Source organism: Salvelinus fontinalis, chromosome 32 (genome assembly GCF_029448725.1).
Source record: "Salvelinus fontinalis isolate EN_2023a chromosome 32, ASM2944872v1, whole genome shotgun sequence".
Lineage (NCBI taxonomy): Eukaryota > Metazoa > Chordata > Actinopteri > Salmoniformes > Salmonidae > Salvelinus > Salvelinus fontinalis.
Genome location: NC_074696.1, coordinates 18255513 through 18279653, shown reverse-complemented (window position 1 = coordinate 18279653; position 24141 = coordinate 18255513). Strand labels below are relative to the sequence as shown.

Sequence of the window (24141 nt, the reverse complement as noted above, 5' to 3'; positions counted from 1 at the left end):
CTTGCACATGATCATCTGATGATTTATCACTCCAGTGTTAATCTGCTAAATTGTAATTATTCGATTTATTGCCTACCTCATGCCTTTTGCACACATTGTATATAGATTCTCTTTTTTCTACCATGTTATTGACTTGTTTATTGTTTACTCCATGTGTAACTCTGTGTTGTTGTCTGTTCACACTGCTATGCTTTATCTTGGCCAGGTCGCAGTTGCAAATGAGAACTTGTTCTCAACTAGCCTACCTGGTTAAATAAAGGTGAAATAAAAATAAAATAAAAAATGTTATAACACATTTACCTCTTTGTTATAACACCTTTACCAAGGTGTTATAACAACTTTTCCTATGAGTTAACACATTTATCTCTGTGTTATATCACCTTTACCTCTATGTTATAACACTTTCCCCTCTGTGTCATAACACATTTATCGTCGTTGTAACACATTTTCCTCTGTGTTATAACAGCTTTACCTCTGTGTTATTACACCTTGACCTCTGTGTAATGCCTGAATCTATAGTAATAGAACAGCAAATGTATAGAAATAGAAAAGAGGAATGCTGATGAATAATGAAATTAACATTCATAGATTTAAAGATAGGAGAAGCCCAAACGTATATGCCCTGTGCTTACTCTTCATCTTTGTAGAGTATTTTGACTTTTGACAGTATTGTGCGACAATTATCCAGGTTTCAAAGTTACTATCGCTCCTAGCAGGGTTATGGGTGTGTGTGTGTGTGTGTGTGTGCTTGCGTGTGTTTGCATAAGTGTCTGTCTGTGCTTACTTACCCCACACAACGGAGGAATTTAATTGGCTATTTTGCAGCCCAATAAAGAGTATGCATTCGAATGTATTCAATCTGGGCGATGGTTCTCAGTGCTAATTTAAAGCAGACAATGATGATGCTAAAATGCCACATTTACAGTTATTGGTTGGAATACATTGTCTGCATTGTGTGCTTTGTAATGCTAATGATGATTGGCTAGGGTGGACTTGGATTGGGGGGGCGGGGGGTATATTTCCATACATACTTCAGACTCCCATCACCGACCCCCTCACCCACCCACACACAGCCGCCCACCACCCCACATTTACTTTTTCAGTTGAAATCAAAGTAGAATCTAAATTCTTACATTCTTGCACACACTATATGAAAATGATAGCAGTACACAAGAGATCTTTCTGAGGAAACGTTCATTGAAACTGTATCTGATCTATGCCTTTAAATAACATTAGGATAATAAGGCATTATAAAATACCAGTGGTGTTTCTTTCATGAGGATCTGACATCAAGTCTTGTCATGTTATGCTCCAGTCTCAACCATATCCATTGTGAAAGGATTTTTTTAGCCTCATCTATATAGGCTACTTTGTGATTCACTTGAGATACATTTCCTGGCTCAAGGCTTTTTTGGGGGGTGGGGGGGGGGGGCTTGAGCCAGTTGTTGGGGTCATATTAGCTACTGAAATACAAAGTAAATCTATTGTCGCTGACTACAAAGCCTTTGGGTTCATTCTAAAGAACATGTAATAAACAGAATATCAATGTCATGCATAAAACAAAAAGAAAGGGTTTTATGTTAAATGTCAAATATTTAGAATTATAAATCTTATTGTCCAAACTGATAGATCTAACAGTCATCTCAAAATAGTTTCTGAGAAATCACTTACCATCCCACTTTTGAAATACGCAGACATTAATACAAATATGTTAATTATATTTATATTTCTGCGCCATGAATGTTAATAATATGTATTGGATTAATGGATTATCTTATTTAATTTGATCATTTACATATTTCATTATTATTTCCAAAATTCATACCATTTAAAGCTATGGACTATCTCTCACGTGTGCAGTTGGCATCTCACGTTTGGATGAAGCAGTGAACCCGAGCACCCTCGAAGGAGCGCTTTGGCAGAATCACCCCTGACACAACCCAAGCCACTGGTCCTTGAACCTGACCTTATGGTCCAGAGGCGAGCTTGTCACCCTGCTTCCCCGCTGGTGTATTGTCAACGAATAGTTTTCAATGGCCGGATAGATCGACTGGTCCATCAAATACACTTTTCTTGCTGCCCAGCTTTTCCCCCCTGTGGTGCTGCTGGTTTTGACACTGAGACAAAACCGAGAGAGAACTATGAATGATAAAGAACCAAGGAGGGCAAAAGGAGGCGGTTAGCCTTTGTAGTCGGGAGGAATGCGGAAATGTTCCTGCTCTGTGTCAAACTTCTCTGAAGGGGGTCAAGGCACATTCAGCCAGCGTGGGAAAGCGAAGAAGAGACGGAGCTCACAGACAAAAATTGAAAAAAAGAGCGTTAAAACAGGAAAAAAATGAGAAGAGCATGGCTTGGAGAATATATCAAGCTTTTGTCCTATGACCTCCCCAAAAAAGTTGCAGTAGGAACTGTGTTTTTCTGTAAGGAATACGCCCCCCCCCCGCCCCCCCCCCCGCTCCCCCCCCCCCCACGGTATTATAGTTACTGCTTTGCTTGAGCTGCACTTGAAGAGGTGGTAGCTTACTGCTGAGGGATGGGGGTTAGAGAAGCGTGCACCATCCGACTACCTGTGTGGGATATATGATGTGCTGTGTGTTAGTTTGAACATTTATCCAAAGGAGGAATGTTTCATCATTTCATGGACACGACCAATGTTGCGACTTTCACTGATAGCATGAAACAAGGTAGGGTGAAATGTTCATATTTTACTTTTTGGGTTAGAAACATGTATTTTGCATGCATGTCCTTATTGTGTTATTTTACCAATTAAATTGCTGCATTCCCTTTTTCATTAATGTAGACTATTAAAAAAATAAAAAAATAACTAATTAAATTAAAATAAAAAAATCTGCTGTGCAAAAAACTGCTATAAAATTGCATTATTACACCATAACTATTAATGACATGGAATGGGAGAGATATGTGTTTAAATGGACTATAGGCAGTTTAAACAATACAAGTCGGTAAACAACCACGTGCTCGCAACAGTTTGTCGCCTATAATAAACCATAATTATTCGACTGATCACATTTGGAAAACGATATCGTAGCCTGGATGTTTTTGTGCATATTATATAGTAATTTTGCTTTATATTTTATATTCTGTTCTTTCAAGTTCTTTTGCTTTTTCTAACTCATTCGTCTACAAATCCCTCATTATACGCATGAACATAAGTATTACGTTATTGTTGTATTATGGACTGATTTATGCACTTAGAGAACTTATGTAAAAGTGATCAAATGTAAATGTCCTTGTTTTAGAGATGCCAGATGTTGTGTGAGGTTGCTAGAAGGACATGAGGTTCATGCGCGTAATGAAGTGGGAGTGGATCAAGTCGAACGCATTGGGGGTTCTCTTGTTCATAGTCGGAATGATGACACAATGTCGTAGCCTACCTGGACCTCCGTTTGACCAAAAACAGGCAGACATATAAGATGTTTACCTCTGCAACCTCTGTCTTCCTCTAATTTAGGCATTGCACGTGCCAACAACTCTGTTATGTGAGGATGGCTTTGTAAAAACCCTGGCTCTTCACATTCGTCGGGATTCCCCGCAATATTCTCAACAAGAAAAAAAAATCCGCAAAAATGGACAATGAAAGTGTAGGACAAAGATACGAGCCTGTCGCCGAGATTGGCGAAGGTGCTTACGGAAAGGTGTACAAGGCACGAGATTTGAAGAACGCGGGACGCTTTGTAGCCCTAAAAAGAGTTCGGGTGCAGACGGAGGAGGAAGGGATGCCCCTCTCGACCATCCGTGAGGTGGCGGTACTGAGGCAACTGGAGGCATTCGAACACCCCAACGTGGTCAGGTAAGCAGAGATGGAACTGGGAGAGGGGGGTGCATCTAACAAGGGCCTCTCCTCTACCAGGAGTTCCATTATCTCTTCATGCTCTTATAACTCCTGGTATTTCTCTCTTTAAATGGCTGCATAATGTCTTTATACACTGAGTGTACAAAACATTAAGAACACCTGCCTAATATTGAGTTGCAGCCCTCACCCTTTTGCCTTCAAAATAGCCAAAATTCGTTGGGGCATGGACTCTACAAGGCGTCGAAAGCGTTCCACAGAGATGCTGGCCCATGTTGACTCCAATGCTTCCCACAGTTGTGTCAAGTTGGCTGGATGTCCTTTGGGTGGTGGACCATTCTTGATACACACGGGAAACTGTTGAGCGTGAAAAACCTGCAGCGTTGCAGTTCTTGACACAAACTGGTGCACCTGGCACCTACTGTACTACGATACCACGTTCAAAGGCACTTAAGTCTTTTGTCTTGCCCATTCACCTGCTGAATGGCGCACACACAATCCATGTCTCAAGGCTTAAAAATCTTTCTTTAACCTGTCTCCTCCCCTTCATCTGGACTGATTGAAGTGGATTGAAGTGACATCAATAAGGGATCATAGCTTTCAATTGGATTCACCTGGTCAGTCTGTCATATTCTTTTGTACACTCAGTGTATATAATTTGCATATGTCAGAAATACATCTATATAATGTCAGATATACAGTATCTGCCTCCTTGGGATGTATTGCAGAGGCTTATGGAGTTGTCTTATTGACATTTGGAAAAGTAGTAGTTTTGTAACTATAAACGCTTTTTGATACTGGTGTTACTATAGGGCCCCACAGTGGAGGTGTCATAATACTTAGCAGTCAAACAGGGAAATGGTTCCAATTGTTTTTCCACCATTCATTTTTCATATAGGGAATTTTAGAAACACTTAAAACAAGGACTGTGTTTCATGTAGGCTTACCCTGGTGTGATGTTTTGATAACCGTGTAAATATCTCTTGGACAAGGTGACTTTTTTTATTTATGGGTATTTATGGGTATTATGGATCAAACTGTGGTAATACAACTTGATGGATTTTTTGTGTGCAGTACCTGTGACAGACATTCTTGGGTGATATATGTTCACTAGATTAGTCATGAGTAAAGTCATTCCCAATGCTGGTGAGAGTGACATTTCCCAGAAAAGTCAATGAACTGCTGTTAGGAATGAATAAGAAGAAAGAAGAGATACTTTATTCAGCTGATTTTGCCCCATTCCAGTATCCTACAAGAGTTGGGGATATAAACTGTGTTGTCTTTAGTCATCCAGGCCACAAGACAACATAAAAAGGTTGTTATGCTTGCAGCTGTAGACTCCCATGGGTCAGTTCGGTCCGTCAGGGAAACCACGTCATTTACCGGCCTTGCTCAAGGTCTAACCTTGCCATTTGGCTTTTGAGTGCTTTTGGATTAAAAGCTTAATGGAAACGTTTTAATAATACAAATGTTATTCTACGCCCTGCTGGTCCCACCACAGCCTCAAAGTGCATCATTATCCTCTTAAACTGAATAAATGAATAGATTCTCAATTGAGATTCCACGTATCGAAGGTTCCCCAGATTGAGCTTCATGAAATGACACAAAATGTACCATGACTCCCTATACTTTATGGTATGCATCTAATCTGTCTATTCTGTCAAGTTCCCTACACTTTTAGAAAAAAATAGTTCCTAAAGGGTCCTTTGTCTGTCCCCATAGGAGAATCCATTTTGGTTCCAGGAAGAACCCTTTTTCGTTTGAGGTAGAACCTATTTGGGTTCCATGTAGAACCCTCTGTGGAAAGGGTTTTACATGTAACCCAAAAGGATAATACCTGGAACCAAAAAGGTTTCTTCAAAGGGTTCTCCTATGGGAATAGCTGAAGAACCCTTTTAGGGACTAGATAGCACTTTTTCTCTAAGAATGTATACATAAGCCCAAGGTTGAATCCACACCAAAGGGGGTCGGGTCTGGTCTATATCTGTAAAGCTAAACAGCATGGGAGTGAGCTGACACTGAGCAGGATGCATTCTGGACCTACTGTGTAACTACAGGCCTGCCAACCCCTGGATGTTTTAGAATGACGCCCATTAGTCATCCCATATGTTCAGTGTCTGGCGAGAGGCTGCATTGTAGCAGAACAATCACGGTTCTGAGGAGCGTTTAACCTTGCGTTTCCAACCGGGAGGCTCGCTCGTTCCGTGACATCATGGGCGTATGGTTATAATACTTTGAAAGAATCACTCCTTCTAAACCTTTGATAACAGTACAAGGGGGGCGTTGCGCGGTGCATAGAAAGAAAAGGACTACCTTCCTTAAGAGTTTGTGGGGCAGCTTTCCCATGCTTTACTTCAAAACAATTCAGACATTACACACATCAAATGCAATGTTACTGTTATTAATGCAGTGCTGTTGACTTTCGAAATATTTGAAGAAATTGAAATATGGATTTCACTGTAAATATGAAATGTTTTAAATTAAATATAAGAATTACTGCATGAACGCAATGTGGCATACAGACCATATTGGCCCCATAGTGCCATTGAAATAATGATAGAGCGATGTCAGTGAGTGGATAGATTCCATCCATGTTCCTTTCACACCCTGGTTGGTTGCCGTGGTGAGAGATGCTGCTCCAACAACGTCTGGTGGTTAGTCATGGGCAGTCCCTGCTTCAGTTGCCATGGCGCATCACGCGTTGCCGTGGTGCTCCTGGAGGAATGTTTGTTGTGGTCCTCGGCTCTTTGAGGAAGACACTGGCCGTCTTCTCTAGGCTTTTCACCAAAGCTTGCCCCTGACACAACTGCCAGAATAATCTGGATGTTTGGGCTCGTTTTGTTTCCCTGTAAAAATACAACCACAAGTTGATGTATTGTGTTGGATGCTCAGGAGTCGCCAAGGGTTTCCCTCGTAAAAGTCATATAATGTATCTACAACATTATTATTGGCATTGTCAGGATAGAGCCTGAAGGATAGGTTTAGTTTTGTGGTCAGAAATCAAAACATGCCTGAAGGAGATAGGCCGTAACTACGTTCGCTTGATGAGTCACCTTTTCTTAGACCTGAAGAGTTGCATTTGCTCCCAGATGTATTGGCTAAGGCTTTAGCTCAGCGGGCTAAGGGGTCTTGTGGCACGCAGGAGACCTGGATTCCAACCCTGGTAGGTTGCAGTTGCATGTTTTTTAAGAATGAGAATTCCTATTCAATTTCTTTGACAAGGCGTTCAACTCTCAAGTGATCTTGTTGTGGTTACTGTACTGTACCATTCCACACATACTCTAAAGCAGTGTAATTTCACTGGAATAATGGCTAGATCATCATTCAGGAGTAAGGAGTCATTTCAGATTGGTTCCTTTCGTTTAGCCAACAGAGCCCCAGTAGGTTAAAGCATTGCTCGCATTCTTTCAAACTGTTAGTAAAACTAGCCTGGACAGTTACCTGACACTATAAAGGAATTTCTTCCCTAACTGAATCTTGATGATTTAAATAGATTAGATCTCTCTCAGGTTTGGAATGACACTAGAGATCCTATCAAGTGTGCTTTCTCCATATTTCAGAAGGCAGTTTGCACTGGAAAAATATGGTTTGTCATAGATGGTGAACTCAGCAACAAAAAAAAAGTCCCATTTTCATGACCCAGTCTTTCAAAGATAATTCGTAAAAATCCAAATAACTTAAAAGATTTTCATTGTAAAGGGTTTAAACACTGTTTCCTATGCTTGTTAAATGAACCATAAACAATTCATGAACACACACCTGTGGAACAGCTGTTAAGACACTAACAGCTTACAGACGGTAGGCAATTAAGGTCACATTTATGAAAACTTAGGACACTAACGAGGCCTTTAGAGGAATAACAATGTAAACTCAGCAAAAAAAGAAACGCCTCTCACTGTCAACTGTGTTTATTTTCAGCAAACTTAACAAATATCTGAATGAACATAACAAGATTCAACAACTGAGACATAAACTGAACAAGTTCTACAGACATGTGACAAACAGAAATGGAACAATGTGTCCCTGAACAAGCGGGATCGAACCAGGGTCTGTCGTGACGCCACCAGCACTGTGATGCAGTGCCTTAGACCGCCGCGCCACTCGGGAGCCTTAATGAACTACAAACAAACCTTTTATAAACCCTTTTATAAACATCTATAAACATTTTATAGATTAGACTTTTATATAAGTGTTATCATAATATCAGACTCGCATAACAATGCTAAGCAGCAGTATTCACTCTCCTCTGCCTCTCTCTCTGCAGACTGTTCGATGTGTGTACTGTGTCTCGGACCGACCGCGAGACCAAGCTGACCCTGGTCTTTGAGCATGTTGACCAGGACCTGACCACATACCTGGAGAAAGCCCCTGATCCTGGGGTGCCACCTGAAACTATCAAGGTGAGTCTGACGTTACTGCTGGGATTGATACAGATCTTGGATCAGATTACCCTAACTTAATACCCTTCCCCATTGGAGGGGGAAACACAAACACAGATTTTAGTGTCTAGGGGCAACTTCTCAGTTGAATTGTAAATTGTACTCATTAGGTCTATGAATAGAGTGCATTCGGGAAGTATTCAGACCCCTTGACTTTTTCCACATTTTGTTACGTTACAGCCTTATTCTAAAATTGTTTTTTTTTTTAAATGTCCCTCATCAATTTACACACAATACCTCATAATGACAAAGCAAAAACAGTTTTTTGCAAATTTATAATAAAAAAACACTGAAAATATCACATTTACAAGTATTCAGACCCTTTACTCAGTACTTTGTTGAAGCCCCTTTGGCAGTGATTACAGCCTTGAGTCTTCTTGGGTATGACGCTACAAGCTTGGCACACCTGTATTTGGAGAGTTTCTCCCATTCCTCTCTGCAGATCCTCTCAAGCTCTGTCAGGTTGGATGCGGAGTGTCGGTGCACAGCTATTTTCAGGTCTCTCCAGAGATGTTTGATCTGGTTCAAGTCCGGCCTCTGGCTGGGCCACTCAAGGGCGTTCAGAGACTTGTCCCGAAGCCCGTCCTGCATTGTCTTGGCTGTGTGCTAAGGGTCGTTGTCCTGTTTGAAGGTGAACCTTCACCCCAGTCTGAGGTCCTGAGCGCTCTGGAGCAGGTTTTCATCAAGGATCTCTCTGTACTTTGCTCCGTTCATCTTTCTCTCAATCCTGACTAGTCTCCCAGTCCCTGTCGCTGAAAAACATCCCCACAGCATGATGCTGCCACACTATGGTTCACCCTAGGGATGGTGACAGTTTCCTCCAGATGTGACACTTGGCATTCAGGCCAAAGAGTTCAATCTTTGTTTCAAGAGACCAGAGAATTTTGTTTCTCCTGGTCTGAGAGTCCTTTCGATGCCTTTTGGCAAACTCCAAGCGGGCTGTCATGTGCCTTTTACTGAGGAGTAGCCTCCGTCTGGCCACTCTACCACAAAGGCCTGATTGGTGGAGTACTGCAGAGATGGTTGTTCTTCTGGAAGGTTCTCCCATCTCCACAGAGGAACTCTGCAGCTCTGTCAGAGTGATCATCGGGTTCTTGGTCACCTCCCTGACCAAAGCCCTTCTCCCCCGATTGCTCAATTTGGCTGGGCGGCCAGCTCTAGGAAGAGTCTTGGTGGTTCCAAAACGTATTCCATTTAAGAATGATGGAGGCCACTGTGTTCTTGGGGACCTTCAATGTTGCAGAATATTTTTGCCACCCTTCCCCAGATCTGTGCCGCGACACAATCCTGTCTCGGAGCACTACAGACATTTCCTTCAACCTCATGGCTTGGTTTTTGTTCTGACATGCACTGTCAACTGTGAGACCTTATATAGACAGGTGTGTGCCTTTCCAAATCATGTCAAAATCAATTGAATTGACCACAGGTGGACTCCAATCAAGTTGTAAAAACATCTCAAGGATGATCAATGGAAACAGGCAAACCTGAGCTCAATTTACAGTCTCAAAGGAAAGGGTCTGAATACTATAATTAAGGTATTTCTGTTTATAACTTTTTATACATTTGCAAACATTTCTAAAAACCAGTTTTTGCTTTGTTATTATGGGGTATTGTATGTAGATTGATGAGGAAAATATATTTTCAATCAATTTTAGAATAAGCCTATAGCGTAACAAAATGTGGAAAAAGTAATGCGGTCTGAATACTTTCCCAAGGCACTGTATGTGGAGCTTGTTTTTTGCCGAGTATTCAGGGAATGTTTCTTCCCTGGCCCAGACAGGAACAGAGAGGATGGAACTCCCAAACATTAGAAAGTGTTCAGGCTTGTTGAAGGGCAGCACATGTGTCCGGTGTTCATTTTGGCTCTCTTTTTTTAGATTTAGTCTTAGATTTAGTCTTAGCCATTTTGACTAAAATATCATTAAGTCTTAGTCACATTTTTGTTATTTGAATATGATTTAGCCTAGTTATTGTCAAAATGATGAAAACATCGAGCCATTTTAGTCAACTAAATTCCCCCCTTTTTTAGTCACATTTTAGTCACATCAATCAATCAAATGTATTTATAAAGCCCTTCTTACATCAGCTGATGTCACAAAGTTATGTACAGAAACCCAGCCTAAAACCCCAAACAGCAAGCAATGCAGGTGTAGAAGCACAGCGGCTAGGAAAAACTCCCTAGAAAGGCCAGAACCTAGGAAGAAACCTAGAGAGGACCAGGCTCTGAGGGGTGGCCAGTCCTCTTCTGGCTGTGCCTGGTGGAGATTATAACAGAACATGGCCAAGATGTTCAAATGTTCATAGATGACCAGCAGGGTCAAATAATAATAATCACAGTGGTTGTAGAGGGTGCAACAGGTCAGCACCTCAGGAGTAAATGTTAGTTGGCTTTTCATAGCCGATCATTCAGAGTATCTCTACCGCTCCTGCTGTCTCTAGAGAGTTGAAAACAGCAGGTCTGGGACAGGTAGCACGTCCGGTGAACAGGTCAGGGTTCCATAGCCGCAGGCAGAACAGTTGAAACTGGAGCAGCAGCACACCCAGGTGGAATGGGGACAGCAAGGAGTCATCAGGCCAGGTAGTCCTGAGGCATGGTCCTAGGGCTCAGGTCCTCCGAGAGAGAGAAAGAAAGATGGATAGAAAGAAAGAAAGGAAGAAGAGAAACAAAGTGTTACACAGTGTTACACATAAACAAACGTACAATCAATAACACAATAGAAAAATCGTATGTACAGTGTCTGCAAATGTAGAAGAGTAGGGAGATAAGGCAATAAATAGGCCATAGAGGCAAAATAATTACAATTTAGTATTAACATTGGAGTGATAGATGTGCAGATGATGATGTGCAAGTAGAGATACTGTGGTGCAAAAGAGCAAGAAGATAAATAACAATATGGGGATGAGGTAGTTGGGTGTGCTATTTACAGATTGGCTGTGTACAGGTACAGTGATCGGTAAACTGCTCTGACAGCTAACGCTTCAATTTAGAGAGGGAGATATGAGTCTCCAGCTTCAGTGATTTTTCAATTCGTTCCAAGCATTGGCAGCAGAGAACTGGAAGGAAAGGCGGCCAAAGTAAGTGTTGGCTTTGAAGATGACCAGTGAAATATACCTGCTGGAGTGCGTGCTACGACTGGGTGTTGCTATGGTGACCAGATAGCTGAGATAAGACGGGGCTTTACCTAGCAAATACTTATAGATGACCTGGAGACAGTGGGTTTGGCGACGAATATGTAGCGAGGGCCAGCCAACGAGGGCATACAGGTCGCAATGGTAGGTAGTATATGGGGCTTTGGTGACAAAACGGATGGAACTGTGATAGACTACATCCAGTTTGCTGAGTAGAGTGTTGGAGGCTATTTTATAAATGACATTGCCGAAGTCGAGGATCGGTAGGATGGTCAGTTTTATAAGGGTATGTTTGGCAGCATGCATGAAGGAGGCTTTGTTGCGAAATAGGAAGCCGATTCTAGATTTAATTTTAGATTAGAGATGCTTAATGTGAGTCCGGAAGGAGAGTTTACAGTCTAACCAGACACCTAGGTATTTGTAGTTGTCCACATATTCTAAGTCAGAACAGTCCAGAGTAGTGATACTAGTAGGGCGGGTGCGAGCAGAAATCGGTTGAAGAGCATGCATTTAGTTTTACTAGCATTTAAAAGCAGTTGGAGACCACGGAAGGAGTGTTGTATGGCATTGAAGCTTGGTTGGAGGTTTGTTAACACAGTGTCCAAAGAAGGGCCAGATGTATACAGAATGGTGTCGTCTGCGTAGAGGTGGATCAGAGAATCACCAGCAGCAAGAGCGACATCATTGATATATACAAAGAAAAGAGTCGGCCCGAGAATTGAACCCTGTGGCACCCCCATAGAGACTGCCAGAGGTCCCTCCGATTTGACACACTGACCTCTATCTGAGAAGTAGTTGGTGAACCAGGCGAGGCAGTCATTTGAGAAACCAAGGCTATTGAGTCTGCCGATAAGAATGCAGTGATTGACAGAGTCGAAAGCCTTGGCCAGGTCGGTGAAGACGGCTGCACAGTACTGTCTTTTATCGATGGCGGTTAGGATATCATTTAGGATTTTGAGCGTTGCTGAGGTGCACCCATGACCAGCTCGGAAACCAGATTGCATAGTGGAGAAGGTACGTGGGATTTGAAATGGTTGGTTATCTGTTTGTTAACTTGGCTTTCAAAGATTTTAGAAAGGCAAGGCAGGATGGATATAGGTCTATAACAGTTTGGTTCTAGAGTGTCTCCCTCTTTGAGGAGGGGGATGACCGTGGCAGCTTTCCAATCATTGCGGATCTCAGATGATACGAAAGAGAGGTTGAGCAGGCTAGTATTATGGATTGCAACAATTTCAGCGGATAATTTTAGAAAAAGAGATTGTCTAGCCCAGCTGATTTGTAGGGATCCAGATTTTGCAACTCTTTCAGAACATCAGCTATCTGGATTTGGGTGAAGGAGAAGCGGGGGGGGGGGGGGGGGGGGGGGGCTTGGGCAAGTTGCTGCAGGGGGTGCAGAGCTGGGTAGGGGTAGGGGTCAGGATAGGGGTAGCCAGGTGGAAGCATGGCCAGCTGTAGAATGCTTATTGAAATGATCGATTATCGTAGATTTATGACAGTGTTTCCTAGCCTCAGTGCAGTGGGCAGCTGGGAGGAGGTGCTCTTATTCTTCATGGACTTTTTGGAATTAGTGCTACAGGATGCACATTTCTGTTTGAAAAAGCTAGCCTTAGCTTTCCTAACTGTATATTGGTTCCTGACTTCCATGAAAAGTTGCATATTGCGGGGGCTATTCAATGCTAATGCAGAATGCCACAGAATGTTTTTGTGCTGGTCAAGGGCAGTCAAGCCTGGGGTGAATCAAGGGCTATATCTTTTCTTAGTTCATTTTTTTTTGAACGGGGCATGCTTATTTAAGATGGTGAGGAAAGCACTTTTAAAGAGCAACCAGGCATTCTCTACTGACGGGATGAGGTCAATTTCCTTCCAGGATACCCTGGCCAAGTCGATTAGAAAGGCCTGCTCGCTGAAGTGTTTTAGGGAGCGTTTGACAGTGATGAGGGGTGGTCATTTGACCGCGGACCCATTACGGACGCAGGCAATGAGGCAGTGATCTCTGAGATCCTGGTTGAAGACAGCAGATGTATATTTAGAGGGCAAGTTGGTCAGGATGATATCTAAGAGGGTGCCCATGGTTTTGGATTTAGGGTTGTACCTGGTAGGTTCCTTGATAATTTGTGTGAGATTGAGGGCATCTAGCTTAGATTGTAGGATGGGGTGTTAAGCATATCCCAGTTTAGGTCACCTAACAGTACGAATTCTGATGATAGATGGGGGGCAATCAATTCACATATGGTGTCCAGGACACAGCTGGGAGCTGAGGGGGGTCTATAACAAGCGGCAACGTTGAGAGACTTGTTTCTGGAAAGGTAGATTTTTAAAAGTAGGAGCTTGAATTGTTTGGGCACAGACCTGGATATTATGACAGAACTCTGCAGACTATCTCTGCAGTAGATTGCAACTCTGCTCCCTTTGGCGGTTCTATCTTGTCGGAAAATGTTGTAGTTGGGGATGGAAATTTCAGGATTTTTGGGGGCAGGATTTTGGAGCCAGGATTCAGACACGGCTAGGACATCAGGGTTGGCAGAGTGTGCTAAAGCAGTGAATAAAACAAACTTAGGGAGGAGGCTTCTGATGTTAGTAGAATGGGGGATAATGACTTTGAACTGGAGCTAATAATGACCGTTTTGCCCATTGATGTTTTCGAGTCACTAAACTTCGAGTCCAAATCAAGTTCTCAGTCCCCTGTGCTCGAATCCAAGTCCGAGTCACCAATGTGTAAAATGCGGTCCGCCAATACATGAATGATAATGGCTAGAATCAAGTTGTTTCTCTGAGGAAAAAAGGCAGACTTGCCTAGTACTTTGTCTACAGAACCTGGCTATGAAATGCAGTGGGGAAAGTGTGAGGGTTGAGCAAGACTACAAATGTAAAGACTTCTATACTCTAGGGAGAGTAAAACATAGCTAGACTGTTGTTTTACTATTAAACTTAATGTTGCTTTTGTTTTTCATTTCATAAAGCAGCTTGTGTTTCTTAACCGTAGTCTGGATCTGAGTACCTCCTCGACCCTTCACCGAATGCGAACACATTTGGGTCTGTCTGATTGAGGACTTTTGAGGAAATGGAAACGTTGTGTACATTGCCCATGCGTCATCAATGAGCCGCGTGGTGCAATTCTGGGCAATTCTGTGACAAGTAGAGCTCTCCTTCAAGGAGTGAATGGGAGTCAATTGGGTGCAATATTACAAATCTTTTCCGAGATATGAGAGAATTATTTTGTTCTCTATCATATCATATAGTTTTGGAATAGTGACATTACATACTTTCAAGGAAAATAAGCACGTTTCTTGATTCATACCCTGACTTTGAGAATTGCGTGACGATTAGCTTAGCAACCGCGTGACGCAGCATGACAACATGAACGCGATTGGTTGAAAGTCTGCTGGGTGAGGTGTTATATGTTCCTCTTTTTTACATTTTATTTCACCTTTATTTAACCAGGTAAGCTAGTTGAGAACAAGTTCTCATTTACAACTGCGACCTGGCCAAGATAAAGTAAAGCAGTGCGACACAAACAACAACACAGAGTTACAACTGGAATAAACAAACGAAGGCTCCGTGCAGGATTTCGCCACAAGCGTACAGTCAATAACACAATAGAAAACAAAAAAAGTCTATATACAGTGTGTGCAAATGGCGTGAGGAGGTAAGGCAATAAATAGGCCATAGTAGCGAAGTAATTACAATTTAGCAAATTAACACTGGAGTGATAGATGAGCAGATGGTGATGTGCAAGTCGAAATACTGGTGTGCAAAAGAGCAGAAAAGTAAATATAATCAATATGGGCATGATGTAGGTAGATTGGGTGGGCTATTTACAGATGGACAATGTACAGCTGCAGCGATCGGTTAGCTGCTCAGATAGCTGATATTTAAAGTTAGTGAGGGAAATATGTCTCCAGATTCAGCGATTTTTGAAATTCGTTCCAGTCATTGGCAGCAGAGAACTGGAAGGAAAGGCGGCCACATGAGGTGTTGGCTTTGGGGAGAGTACCCAAGAAAAAAATACCTGAAAAAAGTATTTCCCAATGGGATTCCTGTCTCCTCTTTCTCTAATGTTGTCAATCAGATAGGTGTTGTGTTCCGCTTCCTGTGACAGGGCTTAATGTTGCCATGACTCCTCGGCTGTAATAGGTGTCAGAGCTTACCTGAGGATATTTAATAGACCTTAGTGTTAACCTTGTGACTATTGTCTGTTCACAGCAAATGGTCAGCTTTATGGTCTATGAGCTAACGTGAACCCTGTGTTGGTGTTTTCATATACTGTACATCAGTGTAGTTTTTCTAAATGCAGCTGTTTTGGTGGAATAGCCAAACATGTAAGATCAAGTCGACTGGATATGTATTCTTGAAGTAAGCTTTACCATCGAGGCATACTCAGCCGAACCACATAGACTCCAAAGCAAGTATGGAAAACCACTTGTTGGGTGGGAGTGAGATCTCCCCCATTCATTCTCAACATCCAAACAGCATCTGGAGGGATGAGGGACAATGGATAACGATCAAGTGCAAGATGACAGCGGCACCGTCCCTTTTATTTCCATGACAGTGGACACTGCAAACCCCGGCCCCCCAACTACTTAATTTACACCCCTCCAGACCAGAGGACACCAGATTGCAGACCACCCCTCCAGCCCGCACCAGCCCACCCCTCCAACCCCACTGCCCATCTCACCCTAGCCCAGCCTGTCCATCCACTCCTCCTGACCCCTTTCAGGCCTCCAGTCAGACCCACCGCATGGTAATTGATGAAAGAGGCCCCGGGAATCAAATGAGCTGGAAGGACATCAAGCGACCGGTCTCTCTCCCCCAGCCTTGGGGAGTACGGCTGGTCTGACGCTGCCCCCCCAGAACCCTCATCTGTCCCCCGTCTCCAGGCCTGTAAAAGGCTGGTTAATGAAGCATAGGGAGGGAATTACACTAACGCTAACTGGCAGATGTCCTGTATTGTGCCCAGCTACAATAAACAATATGGCCGCCTCTTGCATATTAGCATGAGAAAAGGGGCTGCACTCAGAGAAGCAATGTTTTGACTCCTTTTTATGTGGTTGACTTTTTTCAGGTCTTTTTTTCTTGGGTACTCTTCTTTTTTGGGGGGCTTTGGTCGCTTGCCTTGTGTTTCCTAGCCAGCTTTCTCTGGCTGAGCTGCTGTCATAGACGGTTAGGTTGTTGGGTAACTTGTTGCTTTGTGTCACCTCCTGTGACATTGGTTTGCATCAAGTCAGGTTTTTTTGTGCATACTATCTGCAGATGAGAGATTAGATATTAATGTCAGTCTGATAGTTTGACATTATCCCCAGCCCTACAAGCTATTCACTGCTATTTGCAACTAAAAGGGATAAACTCTGCATCATGAATCTTCACTTGCATCATGTACTACTGTATGACTGTTATAGGAATGAACTGAAACAGGAGAGAGGAGATGGAGCATCGAGGGGGAATGGTTGTTGTTTGTATGTTTGTCCTCGAGTCACACTTCTGAGATAATTGGGGTTTTGTAGGAAATGCTGTTGAAAGGAAACATGTCGCAAATGGCCATTTAAAGCAAACATAGAGGAACTCATGGGGGCGGTACCATTGTGTCAGCTCCCTAAATAACTGCCTCTGCCCCTGTCTGTTGACCTGCTAGGTCATGGGTGGATGGATATTCAAAAAGGAAGGCCTGTTTACGCTCTCTAGCCTGCCACACACACACATTCCCTCTGCCCTGTATCTTCTCTAACACACAGACACACATCCAGGGTCCTGTCCCTATTCCGTGCATTGTGAGAGGCTCTAGTCCCCTCCCCTCGACCCTGGTCACCCCGCGCCGTTTGCTAATGTTTTCTTCTTGAGTGTGCAGCTCATTGTTTCAGCTCTTTTAATCACTCACCAGCTGCTAGGGTCAGTGAATGGAGCCCCGCGCGGGCCCAGGTCCATGTCACTTGTGAGGTCTTGGCGACGGGTTTCGGGGGGGTAGGCCGCACCGCCGCCTGCTGCAACCCCAGCAGCAGGCCGATTCATGTCGCAACTGTGAAAGCGCCCCCTCTTTCTCTCCCTCTCCAGTTCTCTTTCCCTCTCTTTCTTTTTTAATCTGCCCCAATCTCTCTGTCTCTATCACTCAAAAAGCCCCCACTGCCACTATCACCCTCAGTCCTTATGTTGTTGTGGCTGGGCTGAGAGTTTCCACCAGAATGAGGAAATGGCCGTTTATCCCTCCTCTCAGTCTCTCTCTCTCTCTCTCTTTCTCCTTTCTTTCTCTCTCCCCGGACTGAGTGCTTGTGGGTATTAGGGCCTGTGGGGCCGTCCTTGGCTACAGCTTGAACTAGTGGGTCTACAATGATCAATCCTCCTCAGCTCGGCCCAGACAGCTGCAGGGTGGGCAGGGAAGGAGGCAGAGCGGCCCACCACCAACAGATCGAGGTAGCATCCCAAATGGCACCCTATTCCCTTTGTAGTACACTACTTTTGACCAGGGCTTATAGGGAACAGGGTGCCATTTGGAACACATATAAGAACTACTCCCCACAGCAACATGTCTTTCCTGCCCTGCGCTCTCTCCACAGTCGTGTCAGTTATCAGCATCTGCCACACAAAGGCTTTAAAGGGACACGCTCTCTTTTTTCCTAGTCGACAGGCTGCTACACCGCCTACAAGGCCTCAGTGATTTAACTTCTCTCTGTGGGACTTTTCAGGGTTCTGAGGCCTGTTGATGGTTAATTTAGAAGAGAAACCAATGATGCTGAAGCATTGCACCCTCTGTCAGGGATATCAGGTGTATTTTCTCAGTGTCCATGTGTCATGTTGTACCTGTTAAGACTGTGTCTGAATGTCCATGTGTCCTAACAGGATATGATGTACCAGCTGCTGCAGGGGTTGGACTTCCTGCACTCACACCGTGTGGTTCACCGGGACCTGAAACCCCAGAACATCCTGGTCACCAGCGGAGGACAGATAAAACTGGCCGACTTCGGTCTTGCCAGAATATACAGCTTTCAGATGGCCCTGACCTCCGTGGTGAGAACCTTACTGTTATACACCTGTTATAAACCTCTTATAAACTGTTAAAACACCAGAATATACAGCTTTCAGATGGCCCTGGCCTCCTTGTTGAGAACCTTACTGTTATACACCTGTTATAAACCTCTTATAAACTGTTAAAACACCAGAATATACAGCTTTCAGATGGCCCTGACCTCCTTGGTGAGCATTTTAACATTATACCAGTACCAATCTCATTCCCAGACACTTCCGCCCAAATGCGCAAAGAGTCTGTTGGACCAATGCGTCAAACTTTGTCTTCTTTGAGCCATCATGAAATATCATTAAGTCTTAGTCACATTTTTTGTCATTTGAATAATGATTTAGTCTAGTTATTGTAAAAATTATGGAAACACTGGGCCATTTTAGTCAACTAAATGCCCTTTCATTTTAGTTGCATTTTAATCATATCACATTTGTATTGCCTCATTAACCTATAGTAAACAAATCACTCACTTCCATGTGCTCAAACATACAGTGCGTTCGGAAAGTATTCAGACCCCATCACTTTTTCAACGTTTTGTTACGTACAGCCTTATTCTAAAATGTAGCGCCGATATTATGGGTAATATCTTTTGAATGGTAATGGCTTGAATCAAGCCGTTTCTCCCAGGAACAGAGGGAGACTTGGCTAGTACTTTGTCTACAGAACCTGGCTATGAAATGCAATGTGGAAAGTGTGAGGGTTGAGCAAGACTACAAATGTAAAGACTTCTATACTCTAGGGAGAGTAAAACATAACTAGACTGTGGTTTTACTATTACACTTAATGCTGCTATTGTTTTTCATTTCATAAAGCAGCTTGACCAGGCAAAGGGTAGCTAACTGGAAGGCTGGCGGTGACTGGTTAGCTACGGAGAAACAATAAAGTAGCCTGCATGATGTGTGTAATAGTAGGCGGAGCGAAGCTAGTCTGCCTGTCTGCCCACACTCAACGCTTGCTTCCCCGCAGCGCACCAGCTGATGTAGGCTCGGCTGTGTGTGCCGGGTGTGGCGCGTCCTTCCCACTGCTGAACAGAACCGCGCTGTGCGTCTGTTGTGCTAATATTAATTGTACTTATCACTGAAAAACTCTCAATCACTCCAAAAAACTATTGTAGTAAGATTTTAGTCACAGAGATCATTTAGTCTCGTCATAGTCAACTGAAATTAAACATATTCTTTGTTTAGTTATATTTTTTTCCGAGTCTATTTTCTATTTAGTTAGTTATAGTCTCGTAAATTAACACAGAAAAATAGGTATTTGGTGAATATTTTAGTCACTATTTTTGTTGATGAAATTAACACTGGATTAATCTACCAACCAATCATCTCCCACAACACCTTCCCCGTACGCTAGCACACCTCAAGCACAGAGCCACGCCTCGCAGTTGTGTGATTCGCTAAAATTAAATGATGATAAATACTTTACTCAGTAAGGTTACTCCCATAGAATTCTATGGTCACTCCAACTAAGGCTGACTTTGAATTGTTGCTGTACCAGGCTTATATGCGCTGTTCACAATAGCCTAGGTATGAGGTTATACCAGGTTATACCAGTTACTGGCTAAAGGATATATAATAGACTAAGTCAAATACTTTTTGGAAAGTATTTGAGGTGCTTGATTTTCCTTGGGTTGCACTTTTTGTACTATTCCATTGGTTCAATTATACATGGAAAACCAAACCTCCCAAAATATTTCACATACTTGACACAAGTCTGTTACATATAGCCAGCCTGGTTCCTCTTCCTACAGTCTCACTAGTCAGACCCCATAGTCTCAAGCAGCATACGTCTGGTTAATATCAGGTAATTAGATAACAGATAGTTAAGAGATGACATAACAGAGGTTATGTATTGGGACTGTGTGTGTTACTTCCCAATGTAAAGCATATTTTTTTAAGAATATCTCCCTCAGCCCTCTCCAACACAAAATACTTGTTCTTCTGGGACAAACGACTGGCTTCAGGCCCTTCTTCTAAAAACCTGATCTCCCTGTTTTTCTCCTCCTCCCTCCTTCTCTTCCTTCACTCTCTCTGTCCATCTTTATCTCATGTTCTGCTCCTCTGCTATCGGTCGGTTGGTGCGCTCTTATTTCTCCAATTGGGTGAACTTCCTATTACTGTATGTGGGCGCATCCCAAATGGCACCCTATTCCCTTGTAGTGCACTACCATAGGGTCCAGATTAAAAGTAGTGCACTAAAAGGGAATAGGGTGCCTTTGGGATGCTGAGAAGAAGTCACCCTTTACCTAGTGGCCTCTCTCTCTCTCTCTCTCTCTCTCTCTCTCTCTCTCTCTCTCTCTCTCATCAAGACATTGGGATGTTCTATGGCCTCATGTCCCAATGTTTTATAGTCTCACTCTCACCTCCCACTCAGGATACTTATCTTCTCATTGGTAGACCAGCTCAGTAAAACATAGCCTGTGTTCCAAATGGCACCCTATTCCCTATATAGTGCACAGTGGGCCTTATAGGTCCTGGTCAAAAGTAGTGCACTATAAGGGAATAGGGTTCCATTTGGGAAGCAGACAGAGTGTTTTCTTGTGTCAGTCTGAAGTCTGGAGTCCCTCAGGTAGAATGGGGAGTGTGACAGGCAAACAGAGAGAGAGAGAGACTGACAGGATGAGAGAGAGACAGAAAGAGAGCGAGACAGACAGAACGAGAGAAAGACAGACAGAACGAGAGAAAGACAGACAAAACAAGAGAGACAGACAAAGCGAGAGAGACAGACAAAACGAGAGAGACAGACAGACAGAACGAGAGAGCGAGACAGACAAAACGAGAGCGAGACAGACAGAATGAGAGACAGAGAGACTGACAAAACGAGAGAGAGACAGAACGAGAGAGAGAAGGCAGGATGGTCTCCTGGGACACAGATGAAAAGCGGCTAATGAGATGTAGCGGGCACTGAAGGGCACCAGCCTGCACGGCAGAGAGAAGACCAGTAAACGATATGGGGTGTGCAGAGTGAGATTGAAGGAAGGGCTGAAGAGACGCAAGTCTCAGGAATCCCTGAAGTGGACGTGACAAGGATGAAATAGACAGTGAGGGAGGGAGCCTGGCGGGGGGACGGAGAGAGATTGAGTCAGCGATACCACCCCCCCTTACTCCTCCTCCTCCTACCCTTCTTCCATCAAGGCTTTGAAGTGGGACTGTCTTGCACTGGGCTCTGATGTCCAGAAATAGCAGGACAGAGGATGACAGAGAGAGGGAGAAGGTCTGAAATGGATGGGAGCAGGGAGAGATGAGACGTTATTAGATTAGCAGACCTTAACAAGAGTATTTCAGGTCTAACTGAGGACATTCATTTATCTGTGGGAATAGTGATGTGAATATACAAATATGTATAGTATTATATTACTTATACAAAGTAAAGATGGCCAAATATGTCCAAGGGAGACATTGCTGTTTCGTTTCTAAATGTTTGAGGATCAACTTTATGAAGCACTACCTAGAGAAATGAACAGACAGTCAAGTTAAGATGTGTCATCCAATGTGTACCTGGCCTGTGGTTCTATTTGCTGGGTTCAGTTATTTTATGATAGACGGGGCATGGCCACATCTTGTTAGGTTGACAGTTAGAGCTTCTGTTCTGGAAATTCACCTGGGAATTCACCTTAGGCATCGGTGACCGAAATACAGATCCTGTGTGTGTGTGTGTGTGTGTGTGTGTGTGTGTGTGTGTGTGTGTGTGTGTGTGTGTGTGTGTGTGTGTGTGTGGGGGTTCCAGATTAATGTTCCTGTATTTGTGTGTGTCTGGAATCCCCCTATCTCCCTCCCCAGTGATGTTTCCTATGGCTCAGATAAAGAATGCCCTGCCGTGACTGTGCTCTCACTCAGTATGCAAAAACACAACCCATTCACAGTTAGAGACGCGGTACACACACACACACACACACACACACACACACACACACACACACACACACACACACACACACACACACACACACACACACACATAGTAGGATTTGTCCCTTTCTGTCCGATGATAAAGGATGATACCCACCAGTTACCAACACACTGAGAGTGGCCTGTCTAGTTATAAAAGGGCACAGTTACAGGCAGAAGTGGCAGCCAAGCAGCCCAGGTACATACAACTCATTACCACACCTGGCTCCGCTTGACTCATTCCAAACTACCCAGGGCACTGAGAAATGCTGTCTCTGAATAGAAGATGTGTCTGATCTGTCTCCATCACAGTCAGGATATGAATCAATATGATTCATATTCTGCTTTCTTACAGAGTATATGAGAGCTGAATTTGCATAAGGTACAAAAAGGGCCTCTTCTGGATTTTTTTTTCCTCAACTGAAACTGTTCTAATTCAGAAAGGCAGTTGACGGTTTATGACAACTGAACTTCTCTTTTATGTGTTACATGTGTGTGTGTGTGTGTGTGTGTGTGTGTGTGTGTGTGTGTGTGTGTGTGTGTGTGTGTGTGTGTGTGTGTGTGTGTGTGTGTGTAATGGGGTCGCTGCATCCCTCAGAGGCCCCCTGACAGTTCCTCCCCTGAGTGAAAGGGGGACTCAGGGACCACCCATCGGGTGGCGCGGAGGTGCAGATCAGGCTGACCCTGGGAGTGGCTGGGGGTCCAATGCATTGTTTATTGTTTTATAATGACCTCAGGCTCCTGACACCTGATTGTCTGTCTCTGAGTGACATGCCGATGTGTAAAGCTGCAGAGTTAAGCTGATGGCTTAGGAAAGAGGAAAAGAGACAACCGTGTCCTTTTTCCTCCCATCAAACTGAGGATTATCAACCTTTTGCTTTTCTCACAAGCACATGCAGCACATTGAGGGGAAAACATGTTTGTTTTTTATGTATTTTGGTCCCTAAATCAAAAGCTATGAGATCTTGTCCCTCGCTTCAAGACGCTTTGGCCACACCAGAACAAACTTCTAATGGTCTGTTTCCTCAAGGCATATTTAGAACCATATAGTGGCTCATTATTATAATTGATTCGGCCTGTGGGGGTTTCCCTGTCCGTCCGTCCATTCATACCACGGTCAGTCATTATAATGGGAAGCAGACTGACTGGATTGTCCCATGAATGGAATTAGACACACACACACACACACACACACACACACACACACACACACACACACACACACACACACACACACACACACACACACACACACACACACACACACACACACACACACACACACACACATACACACAAACACACACATTCTCCCTCCCGGGGAAGCATCATGTGCACTGTGTTGCTTCATTCCCACTGATTGTTGTTACATATTTCCAGCTACCAAAATAAACGGTGGTCGCTGTAATACCCAGGGTGAAGAGACATAGATACAGGTGTTAGTGTGGGGTATGTTTCTCCACATAGATACAGGTGTTAGTGTGGGGATGTTTCTCCACATAGATACAGGTGTTAGTGTGGGGTATGTTTCTCCACATAGATACAGGTGTTAGTGTGGGGTATGTTTCTCCACATAGATACAGGTGTTAGTGTGGGGTATGTTTCTCCACATAGATACAGGTGTTAGTGTGGGATATGTTTCTCCACATAGATACAGGTGTTAGTGTGGGGTATGTTTCTCCACATAGATACAGGTGTTAGTGTGGGGTATGTTTCTCCACATAGATACAGGTGTTAGTGTGGGGTATGTTTCTCCACATAGATACAGGTGTTAGTGTGGGATATGTTTCTCCACATAGATACAGGTGTTAGTGTAGGGTATGTTTCTCCACATAGATACAGGTGTTAGTGTGGGGTATGCTTTTCCCC

The 24141-nt window shown here is 43.5% G+C and overlaps 1 protein-coding gene across 1 annotated transcript in view; it reads left to right on the top strand.

The window, feature by feature from the left end:
- The first annotated feature begins 2481 nt into the window (after positions 1–2481).
- LOC129830828 (cyclin-dependent kinase 6-like) overlaps positions 2482–24141 on the top strand; it is a 74545-nt gene continuing 52885 nt past the window's right edge. The window contains exons 1-4 of the mRNA XM_055893590.1: positions 2482–2684; positions 3473–3811; positions 8076–8211; positions 18208–18375. Of these exons, the coding sequence (XP_055749565.1) occupies positions 3588–3811; positions 8076–8211; positions 18208–18375 (528 nt within the window). The 5' untranslated portion in view covers positions 2482–2684; positions 3473–3587. The remainder of the gene's footprint in view (positions 2685–3472; positions 3812–8075; positions 8212–18207; positions 18376–24141) is intronic.